The sequence below is a fragment of the Plasmodium reichenowi genome, chromosome 4, assembly GCF_001601855.1.
Source record: "Plasmodium reichenowi strain SY57 chromosome 4, whole genome shotgun sequence".
NCBI classification, from domain to species: domain Eukaryota; phylum Apicomplexa; class Aconoidasida; order Haemosporida; family Plasmodiidae; genus Plasmodium; species Plasmodium reichenowi.
Window position 1 is genome coordinate 609,882 of NC_033649.1, and position 13,494 is coordinate 623,375.

A 13,494-nucleotide genomic window follows, 5' to 3' on the forward strand; every position below is an offset into this window, starting at 1 on the left:
AAATAAAAAATTATATTTAAAAAAAAAAAAAAAAAAAAAAAAAAAAAAAAAAAAAATGTATGTAAAATATATGTGTATTATAAGATAGTACATATAATATATATATATATATATAATATATATATATATATATAATATATGTATAATATTTTATGTGTGCCTACTCCTTGGGACGTGTAATACTTGAAACGTTTTATTAAATATATCATTAATATTATTTTATTTATAAATAAATACACACATATATTTTTGTATACACAATTTTTTGATAATAATATTATATAAGGTGGAAATTATTATTTTGTTTTATTTTATTTTTTTATATTTTAAACATAATTTTTAAAAATGAATAAAAAAATTTAAACACAATATATAAATAAATGATACGCATATGTATGATATATTATATATATATATATATATATAAATGTGTCATATTCTTTAATAATATTTATATTTTTTCAAGTATAACCACCACTACGACCTTTTTGTACATTTGGTTTATATAATATTATTGTAAATTAATCTTGTGAAAAATAAAATAAATAAATAAATAAATATATATATATATATATATATATATGTATATTTTTTATTTTTTTTATTTATTTTATTTTTTATTTTTTTTGTGTGTGTATGCTTATTATCACCATTTGGAAATCCTTATAAACAATGTTTAAAAATGAGAAAAAAGAAGAAAACGTGTTTGGTTCTTTTAATTTTAAGTTTCCTATTTTTTTTTAATTCTTCTTTATGTTATGATGAAGATTACGATGAGGAATACAATTATGAAGATAAGAACAATGATTATGAATGTAATAATTTAATTCCTTTGTTTTTAAATAATTTAGAATATAGTAATATATCTCAGGAAATATCTTTGTCTAAGACTTTTTCTTTAAAATATCCTGTGCATTATATGTATTTTAAATATTCATCTGATAAAAGCATTTTTGTAAATTATAATATATACAATTCTTTATCTTCTAGGTATGTAAAAAAAGTAGAATTATATGAATATGAAATTATTAAGAATGAAAGTGTGTTATTATTACAAGCGGAGAAAGATTCTGATAAAAATATAAAAATCTTGTATACCATAACAAAAATAGATAATGGGGAAAACTCTGAAGGGGAGAAGGATAAAAGGTTATTTTATTTTATTATATATACGACAATGGAAAATGATAATGATATAAAGAGGTGTATAAATATAAATATGAGTATAAATATAAGAATTATAAAGGATGACACTCAAACAAATAATCATAACAATAATATTAATAAAAACAATAATATTAATAATAATAATAATATTAATAATATTAATAATATTAATAATAATAATAATAATATTAATAATAATTATGGGGTGAAGGGTATCATGGCAAATCATTTATATAATCATCTTCTACCTTTACATAATAAAAGTTATATTATAATAAAAGAGAATTATTTTTATTGTACTAACGAAGATTATTATTATAACATGAATAATATAGAAGATTATTATTATGATGAAAAGAGTGGAGACAAAGTTGTGGTCGTATATTCTGTTTTATTATTTATAGAATTTAAAACAGAGGCGAATATAAAATTTACATCGTTCTTAAAACATGATATAAACAAGTACAACAATTTTGTTATACATATAAAAAAAATAGATATCCGTAATAATTATTTAAACAATATGGATATGGAACATATCTTGATGGTTGGAAATAATGAGAAATATCTAAATGACAATAATAAGAAGAAAAGTATGGAATGTGAAGAAAATTGTGTAGAAAGTTATATAACTTCACAAGGAATATATATAGATACAATATTAAATAATAATCATTTGTATAGATTAGAGATATTATATAAGATGGGCAAAAATGCAATAAATAATAATAACAAAAAAAACAACAACAACAAAAACAACAAAAACAACAAAAACAACCACAATAATAATAACAATAATAATAACAATTATAATAATAATAATAATAACAATTATAATAATAATAATTATGATTATTATAGTGACAAAATAGGAGATATAAAACATATAAAAGACAATGGAAAGGATCCTTTCCTTTCATCATTATTATTTTTTAATTTTGAATTATCCATATATAACATTAGAGATAATTATATTCCTATGAATTATATAATTAAACGATTATATACAGAATGTTCCAATAATTCTCATGCTCCAAATAAAATAGTTCAAACTGAGGAAGAGAATATGTTAAATATATTTTCTACAAATGAATGCTCCAATAATTTAGAGAAATGTAGTTTATATGATGTTAATGAATATATAATATATAATAATAAAGTTATTGATATAAATGATAATTTTCTTTTAAACTTTGATATAATAAATTCTTTTAAAAACGAACAAGTTATAGATATATATATAAATGAAGATTCTATATTTAATTTTACTATGCTTATTAAATCTGATCATATTTTTGTTAACTTATTAAAAAATAACTCTTCAGAAAAGGTATGTAATACATATTATATGAATAATATAAATAATTATAATATATATGATTTTAAAAAAAATAAAGAATTTGATTTTTTTCATAAACATTATAATGATAGTTTTTTATATAACAAAAATATGAATTATCATAATAAAAATACTAATTATAATAACAGCTTTGAATATGAAAATTATTATCAACATGATCATCATCATTTAAAAAATTTTTCTCTTCAAAATATTATTTATATTAATTGTATATTAAAGAAAGGTTATTATAATTTAAAAATTATTCTTAGTGGTTATAATAATATATGTGAGAGTAATGATTTCAATTTATTAATATATCCTATATCTCTATATAAAAATCAACATCAATGTAATGATAAAATGAATCAAGTAACTAATTTATTTAATAATATTTTAAAACGTAAATATGAATCTAATATTAGTGATGCATCAAATAAAAACAATACCTTTGATGAAATTTATCAAAATAAATGGATATTAAATAATCATTTATTTGAATATTTTGATTTTGTTATAATATATGAAAAAGAATTACAACCACAACAATACAAAGAAATTATTGTTACTATAAATAATTCTCCAGGTATTGATATATTCTTTATTCTTATAGAAAATGTACAAGGTCAAAAACATTATCATATATATAAAGATACACGAAAAAAAAGTAAATACATATTAAAGGATAAACACACATGTACATTGTATGTACTTGTCTCAACATTATTATATACTACCCAAGAAGTTTGTGGATTCTTTTTTATCGATATAGAATATGTAGATAATATGAAGTTATTAAATCAAAACGACCATCCAAATGATATAAAGAAAATAACATCATATCAACATAATATGATACAAAAAATTAATTATATACCTAATATAATTATAGGATATGATTCGTATAGTTATAATAATTTTGTTTATGTACCTTATTACAAAAAACATAAACTTACCATATTATTAAAGCCAAAAAGTATAGTCAAAATAAATTGCTTCACACATAATTATATATATATTTATTTATTAGATAAATCAAATAATAACAACAACAACAACAATAATAATAATGGTATTGATAATAATAATAACAAAAAGTTATATGAAGGTTATAATCATCTATATATCGAATCTTTTGTTGAAGGAGAATATGAAATTATATTTGAATTTAATACTCAGAATAATAAAAATATAAATTCCTTTTTTTATTTACAAATATATATATATAATTTAAACACATTAGATAAATGTCTTTTCTTTAATAATAATATGAATTATATAAAAGATAGGTCCATAAATAAATTTATATATACAAATAACTATGATACATTTGATCTTAGTAAATATGAATATAATGATATTATTATAAATAAAAAAATACCAAAGGTAATTAAAAAAGAAAATAATATGTTCTTCATTTATCAAACAATTCATTTTTTTTATCTCTATAAATCATTCTTTCTTTATATTCTACCAACACAACAACAAAAAGATGGAAATATAATAAATGAACAAGATAAAAATAGAATTAAAAAAAAAATTATATTACCAAAAATTCATTATTTATCAAATCAAAATTTCATATTAAAAGTTGAATTATCTTTTCATAAAAATATATTCCCATACAAAATGTATATTGATGAAAATTATGACCATATTATCATGATTAGTACAAACACTTATAGAAATAAAAATATTATGTTATTAAAAATATTAAATAATAATACAAATTATATAAATATATATATAGATACGTATGAACATATTAATGATGAAATAAAAAAAAATTTTTGTTCATATGCATATTTCAATATTACATATACAAATCAAACAAAGGAAGAAAATGTACATACAAAACAGATAAATTTATATAATAAAATCACTTTACCTTTATTATTAAATAATATATTAACTAAGGACTATGTTCCAATGATTAATAAAAATATAATACAAAATAAAAATGACCAAACATATAAACTGGATCATTTATATTATGAGCATCATAATATTGGTGTAATAAATAGTCTATCCAATAATGATTTCCCTGTTCAGAACAATAATATGGAAAATATCAAAAATAACATGAATAATGAATACGGTAGTGTTCATACAGAACAGATGGTACATTTTGAAAATAATAATAACCTTAACAATAATAATAATAATAATAATAATAATAATATCATATTTAGTAATGCCTATCCTTATCTTGAAAATCATCTTAGAGGTATCATATCTCTCAAAAACAGCAACTCTCTAATATTAAATCAAAGCGTTAATTATAATTTTGAAGTAGTTAACAATAATTATACACTTTTGATATTACCAAATAATGCTTTTCTAAACATGTACATAAGAAATAATAATAATGATGATGATGATAATAATAGGAACAGTCGTAAAAATAACATTACGTTGAATGTGTACCGAGTTTTAGATGTACCTAAACTATTAAATGAAGGTATTTCCTTTAATGAAGTGAAGAAACAAATTCTTTCCTTAGCTCACCCTTTTTTAACATTTACAGATACATATATAAATGTATATAGACATTTAGAAAGAGGATTATATATATTTAAATTTGATGACGATTCTAATAAGGAAAATTCAAGTTATACGTTCAGAAATAATAACAATATAAATAATTATAATTATCATACTAGTGATAGTATTAAACCATTATCCTTTTTTATGCATTTTAACATCATGCCTATTTACACGAATGATATAGATTACAAGAATAATACCAAAAATAATAATTATAATGATAAAAGGTTCAATTATCAAGAGAATAATAAAAATATTTACCCTTCTGTTATTCATAACTATATATTTAAGAATGAATTATTATATTATTTTTATAAAGAATACAGCTGTGATAAAGAAAATATGTTATTTTCTGAACATAAAAAGATAGATGATGTATACAATTTCTTAGAACATACTTGGAATAATATACCATTTGAAATTTATATAAATGACAAATTAGACATTACATTAAATCGAGATAACTACAACACATTAATATTAAAAAGATTCTTTATATGCTTTGAAAAAGAAAAAAATGTAAACAATAATAACAATATAAATAATAGTAATAATTCCTATGTAAATAATACTGATAATCTTAATGAATCACAAGATGACTCTTATATAAACATTTTTAATGATACAATTAAAAAAGAATATCTCCTTTTTAATATCGTATTAAATGTAAAAGGTAATATATATATAGAAATACAACCACATTATCATTATTTTATATATCCATTTATTTTAACCATAAAATCAAAAAATAATCCCACACAACTTAATAAATCTCATGATAAATTATTTTTAACTACGGATCTTGGCGTAGGTGAATATGAAATCTATATTACGTTTCTTTCGAATAATCATTATAAAAATATAAAAATGAAAAAGGTCATGTTTGATTTATTTATTTTTATTGATATTTTAAAAAATAAAAATATTGAACTTGGAAAAAATAATTTATACTTACCATATGGAGACCATCTTGATGACACTATAGATTTTCAAAAAATATATGATAATACATGTAAAACGGATAATTATAAAAGATTATTTCATGAAGTAAAATTATTAGAAAATAATAATAGTTCCAATGTTAATATGAATGAACCATTTGAAAAAAAAAAAAATAATATTATCAGCACAAATATGAATAGGAATTATTTTCATATTTATGATACATATTATATGAAAGTACGTGAGCACGAAATTTTTTTTGACATACCAAAAGAGGCGTTTATTCTTAAAATTTTTTGTATACACATAGATGAACAAAATTATGATGAAGATATAACAAGTGGAGATTTTTACAATAATACAAACAATTATAATAATAATAATAATTATTATGGAAATAATAATAATTATGGAAATAATAATTATTATAAAATCGAACAAACTGATAATTTATCTCATTTTTCTTTTAATTATTTAAACACATATTTTGATATCCAAAATTTATTCCATATTAATATAATAAGAAATGAAGACAGTAAATTTTTTCCTGATGAAAATACAAATGATCAAGATTTATATGTTAAACCGTTTTTTTCGAATGAAGAAAATGAACATATATTAAACTGGTATAAAATAGATAAGAATTTTAAATTAGTTATAAAAAAAAATAATTATGATTGTACATATTTCAAGCTAATTATAAGTTTATATCCTATGGATTATTTTAATAGTATTGATTATTTAAAATATAATAATTATCTTAATAAATATTTTACAAATATATTTGACACCTTATCACTTAATGTCGAACAATATCAAGACATATCCTTTGAGAAAATTAAAAATAAGAATTATATATATGACTATTTAAAAACGAATGTGATTTTTTTAAAAAGTTTGAATTCTAGGGATCTTTTTTCTTATCCGCTTACGATTAAAATGGTAATATATTGAGGGGTGAAATTGGTACCCTAAAAAAAAAAAAAAAATATAAATATGTGTGCAAATGGATATATAAGTATATATATATATATATATATATATATATTAATTTATATATGTATATATTTTATTTTTAGCCGAGCTATGTAAAAATCAATTTTGGGTACAACTTCACTTTAACCAGCTTTGAAATCAAACTCTTGCAAAACAATATGATAATCGCTACAAGCAACAAAGTACAGGCCAATATAAATAATAACAATATCAACATATTTGAAAATATGAGTATTTATTTGGAAAAGGGAAATTATGTTGTCCAAATTTATTCTTATGATTTAATTGAAAAGACTTCTAATATAATAAACAAACTCAGTTTTCCTTTTTATGCGGAAATTGAAATTGTGCAGTTTGTAAACGAGCAAATTGACCAACCTATATTGTTGGATGTGTTCCCTCATAATTCGGTCATTGTGAATAGAAACTACCCCTTCTTTGTAATGAATAAATATAAAAAGGAATATAGAAAAATAAACAATAATTATATATATATATATGTATGTGTGTGTGTATATGTATGTGTATGTGTATGTGTATGTGTATATGTATATGTATATGTATTTGTATATGTATATGTTTATTTTTTTTTTTTTTTTTTTTTTTTTTTTTTCCTGAACAAGTCATAATATTATGATATTATTTTATTTTTTTAGGTTGATTTAATTTTTTGGGGAAGAGCAAATGAAAACATATCCGTGTTGGATACAAAAGAAAATAATGTCAAATTAAATAATACCAAGTTAATAAAATATGGAAATGTTGAGATACACAAATATGTTTTGTCATCTGAACAAATGTGGTCCCTGGAAAATAATTTTACTTTAAAGCTTCAGTCCAATGTTCATATAAGTGCATGGATGGAGAAAAGATTGAATTTTAGCTTTACAAATGAGGGTTGGAATTACGATAGACAAGCAGAACATGAGAAATTAATGAAAAATGGAATAAAAACAAATAATATTGTTGATGAATCTTCTAAAATATCCAAGGGAGAAAAATTAAATGAGGCTGTGTTATTGGAATATGGCAAGAGGGAAATAAAAAATGAGAGTGAGGGTGAAAGTAAGAGTGAGAATAAAATTGAAGGTAAAAATGAGAATAAGATTGAAGGTAAGAGTAATAATGAGAGTGATGGTGAGAGTGGGAAAAGGAGTTTCTTACAGAACGGTGTAATAGAAAAAAGCAAGTAAGAAAAATAAAATAAAATGAAATAAATTGAATAATATCAATATTAATATGAATGAATAACCACATATATATAAAGATATATAAATATAAATATATATATATATATATATATATATATATATATATATATAATAATATTTGTATATACATAAAAATCACGTATGAAGCTTTTGTATTATACTATATTCCCTTACATTTTATTTTATTTTATTTATTTATTTTATTTTATTTATTTTATTTATTTATTTATTTATTTATTTTATTTATTTATTTATTTATTATTTTCTCTCAGCCTTTTCGATCTGAATGAAGTTATTAAAAATTTTCGATATAACAAGAAAAAGAAAAAAGAAGAAGAAGATTTCCTTTTGAACGGATCATACATGAATTCAAATGATAAATGTTTCTCTTTGTCTATATTCAGTTTTGAGATTTATTGTTTTGAAAAATTTTATTTTTTTATATTTATCTTTCTCTTAACCGTATTATGGATATCTTGTGCTTTTATATTTTTAATTATAAAAATATATAAAAACTGGAAAGGCTATAGAAATTATGACATGGTTGGTGAAATGGATGAAGTGACAGGTCTTTTTCATGGAGATGATTTATAAAAATATTATATTAAAAAATTTGTTATATATATACATAATGTATATTTTTTTAAAAAGTATTTTGTGTGTATATATATGTAAATATATACACATGTATATAAATGTATAAATTAAATCACATTTTTTTTTTTTGTTTTTTATTTTTTTTTTATTTTTGTTTTTGTTTTTTACTTTTTATTTTTTATATTTTACTTTTTTTTAAATTTGTGTAAGATATATATATATATATATATATTTCTTTTTTCTTTTTTTGTTTTTTTTAATAATCATTTTTTTTAAGTATATGTTTATGTAAATATTATTAAGGTTTATTCAAAAAAGACGTTTTTAAATATATAACAAAAAAATAAATACAAAAAAAAAAAAAAAATAAAAATAAAATATACCAAATGAATAATGTACATACATACATATATATAAATATATATATATATTTTTTTTTTTTTTAATCAGCTTATGGTTGATGGTTATAGTCCTTTCGTGTGATAAAAACTGCTGAACACCAAAATATATACATTTCGATTTATAAAATATAATTGTTTTTATAAATGATTAAATATGTAATATTTTAGAAGAATATAAAAAGATACATATGAAAGGAAAAAAATTACATAAAGTAGATATATGAAATCTGTAGTAAAATGATTAAAAAATATATTGTTTGTATATTTATAAATATAAAAAATAGATGTATTAATATAAAAAATAAAGATAAGGAAACGTAGAATTGCATAAAGATAGAGTACTAAATTTATGGAGGTATTTATAATAATAATTTTATAAATAAAAATAATTGGTAATAAAATAATATTATTATAACTTAATAAAGATATAAGATATATTAATTTGAAAGGTGGGTTTTTTTTAGTTTTGAAATAAATTGTTAGATATATTATAATGGGAATAAATATATTAAATGAATATATGAAAAATATAGTATTATATAAAATATTTAATTTGCTTTGATTATCTAAAATATTATTGTTCCTATTATTTGATAATATGTCATTTGTTGATATATTATTATTAATATCATTGAAAAATACATTTTTTATATTAAAAAGAAAAAACACTAGAAAGGATATAAATAAATTTAACCATACGAAGGAATAAATATCTGGATTTTTTTCTAACCCTAGTTTATTATCATAATAATCTAAAGCATCATTCACATTGCTTGATTTTCTTACATTTTCTTCATCATATGTTTGGTCATCAAAAAGGTTAGTTTTATCTTTATTAATTTTATCATTATTTTTAACATTGCTTTTGCTGTTGTTTGTATAAATGTTCTTTTCTTGGGATGTATATTCTTTGGTACTCGTATTATTATCGAAATCATTTTCATTTGTATTCACACAATTTTTTTCAATATCATACATATTATTTATAACATCATAATTTTTGTCAACATTTAAATATGGAAATAAGGCACACATACATCTATATATGACAACGTCTGTATCTATATCATAATAACTTAATAATTTTGTTCTTATACCTTTAAATTTTTTAAAGAAAGGGAAAATATCCAAAGAATTTCTTTTATCATCATCATGATTTATATCATTATCACTTAAATTTATAATATTCATTTTTCCTTGAATATTTTTTTCATAATATGAATTATTATTTTCATACATATTTATTGTATTATCATTTTTCAATACATTATTTAATTGGTTCGTTTCGATTGGATTCATATTCGAATTAGACAAAATAGCATTTAGACTATTTCTTTGATTATAATTATTTGTAGTCGTATTAGATTTTGTTTGAAATGTATTAGTATGATCAAACTTTTTCATATTACCATCATTTTTAATATCTTGTAAATTAAAAATAATTAAATCTTTATTCGATAAAAAAGAGTTTTTTTCTGATTCCTCATTTGTAATAAAATTATTATTATGTTTCATATTATGATTTTTTATAAGATGCACATTATTTTTATTATGATCATTATTCTTAGAAAAATTATTAATCTGAAATATATCCTTATATTCATCTTCTAAAGGAAAATTATTCTTTCCATTCATATTCATAAAAGAATTATCTTTCGTTGAATTAACAGATTTGTTTTTATATATCTCATCATTTTGCCACATTTCATTTTTATGTTTCTTAAATTTATCATCTTGATTAACCATTTTTTTTTTTAAAACGTCAAAAAGAGCACTTGAATTTTTTTTTTTTTTTTTGAACTCAAAATTATAATATTGTATTAATATTGTTATTGTAAATAAATGCAAAGGTTAAGCATATAACTATATGAAAAACAAACCAACAAATAAATAAATATATAAATATATAAATATTAATATATAAATATATAAATATATATATATATATATATATATATATATATATATATATATATATATATATATATGTTATACATATATTTTTTTTTTTTATGTGTATTGAAAAAATATGTTAATGCATAATAATATGTACATTTTATTTTTAAATATATAAAAAAATGAAACGCTTATATTTTCCATGTAATAAAAAATAAAATAAAAAAACGGTCATAAAATATTTATTTTTTACATGTATTGTATCAATATAAAATACATATATATAATTTGTTCACATAAACAAATAGCATTCATGTCTTATTTTAAAAATATTATAATAAATATAATTTTGAAATATTCTTGTGAATATAATATAATTCGTAGGATATAAAAAAAATATATACATATATATATGTATATGTATATGTGTTAATTTGTTAATTTGATAATTTGTTAATTTTGTGTAGGAATATAAACAACTAGATATAATATATATTTATATATATATATATATATATTTTTTTTTTTTTTTTATTATGTTTATATTTGATGCGCGTAATTGTTTTATTATAAATTTTTATGGGTTATATACAAAATAATATATATTACAAATACATATTTTATATGTTTACAAATAATTTGTTAAGCGACATGTTATAAATATTATATATATTTATATCATCAATATGCTTGATAAATAATAAGATATTTATTAATATACATATATATGAAGTCTATTTAATATAAAAATTGTAAAATATAATATTTATTCGTTGGGGATATTTATAATATTATCACATATAAGACTTTATAAAATTCATTTTTTAAATTAGGTTATACTATAATTATATATATATATATATATATTTTTGTTAAAAATTATTTAAAAGAAAAAAAAAAAAAAAATTAAACAAATGAACATGAATAAATATTCAATATATTTTATATGTATATATTATCTTTTTAGTATTGGTGATAATTATAAAATAATAAAAGAATAAACCATCAAATTTAAATACATAGTTTTATATGTTTTATATATATATATATATTTAATTTTTTTTTTTTGGTGATATTTACTATATTTAATAAATATAAAATTATAATAATAATAACAAATTTTATAGTTTTAACATCTTCATATTTGTGTGTTTACCTTTATATAATAATAATATATTTTATAGATTGAAACAGGTAAAAATATGAAAAATAATATTTCTTTTTTTTGCTTTAAATAAGCACTGTTTTTTTGCTTTTTTTTGTTCTTTCTCAACTTTAGAAAGAATATATTATAAAAATATTATAATAAAATATATATATATTATTATATATTTATATATAAAATATTATTTATAATTAAAAAAAAAAATATACAATAAAAATAAGCCGAATTGGAGGCGATATGGTAAAAAATGTTCATATATATATATATATATATATATAATATATATATAAATATATATATATTATATATATTATATACATATATATAAATATTTTATTTATTATTATTATTTTTTTTTTTTTTTGTGATTGCATACCTATTAAATATAAAAATATATTTAATATAATATATAGTACATTCAAATAATCAATATATTATATATATATATAATTATATATTTTTATATATAATAATATATTTTTCTAAGAATACAAAATATAAGAAAAAAAAAATTTCAAATATATAAAATATAATAATATAATTTTATTTATATATATAATTATATAATATACAAGTATAATAATTATAAAAAAAAAAATTACATATTTATATAAAATATATATAAATATATCATTTTTTAAGATTTTTTTTTTTTATTATGAATTATTATATAAATTTAATTATTTAATAAAAGAAAATAAAAATAAAGATATATAATAAAAAAAAAAATAAAAAGAATGCTTTAAATATATATTTACATATAATATGTATATAATATAATATAATAACATAAGAGAAACTATAAGTTTATAATATTATACAGTAAATAAACAAATAAATAAATATATATATATATATATATATATATATATTATAATATATATAATATATATATTTTTTAAAGTATTATATTATTTTAGTTTTTATATATACAATTAAAAAAACAAGTATTTATAAAAATATCTAATTTTTTCACTCCCTTATAAATATATATATAAATAAATAAATATATATATATATATATATATCCATTTTATTATAATACAATAATTATATGAAATTTTTTCATTTGTATATTCACCAGATTTCATAATAATATTATTATTTTATATATATATTAAGTTTAATATATTTCCCATCACAATTGTGTAAACACAGTTTTTTTTTTTTTTTTTTTTTTTTTTCTTCTCTTGATAAATATTTTATTTATATCTTTTTTTTTTTTGATATATA

The 13,494-nt window shown here is 17.6% G+C and overlaps 2 protein-coding genes across 2 annotated transcripts; one reads left to right on the plus strand and one right to left on the minus strand.

Annotated features, from left to right (window-relative positions):
* Positions 1-682: 682 nt before the first annotated feature.
* PRSY57_0416900 (hypothetical protein) lies at positions 683-8,796 on the plus strand (the record flags this gene model as incomplete). The annotated part of the gene is made up of 4 exons (XM_020114521.1): positions 683-6,937; positions 7,075-7,431; positions 7,648-8,180; positions 8,475-8,796. 4 exons carry the CDS (start codon positions 683-685, stop codon positions 8,794-8,796), a joined length of 7,467 nt encoding a protein of 2,488 aa, XP_019970798.1.
* A 542-nt stretch (positions 8,797-9,338) lies between these two features.
* PRSY57_0417000 (putative membrane protein) lies at positions 9,339-10,946 on the minus strand (the record flags this gene model as incomplete). The annotated part of the gene is made up of 1 exon (XM_020114522.1): positions 9,339-10,946. One exon carries the CDS (start codon positions 10,944-10,946, stop codon positions 9,339-9,341), a length of 1,608 nt encoding a protein of 535 aa, XP_019970799.1.
* Between the last annotated feature and the right edge of the window lie 2,548 nt (positions 10,947-13,494).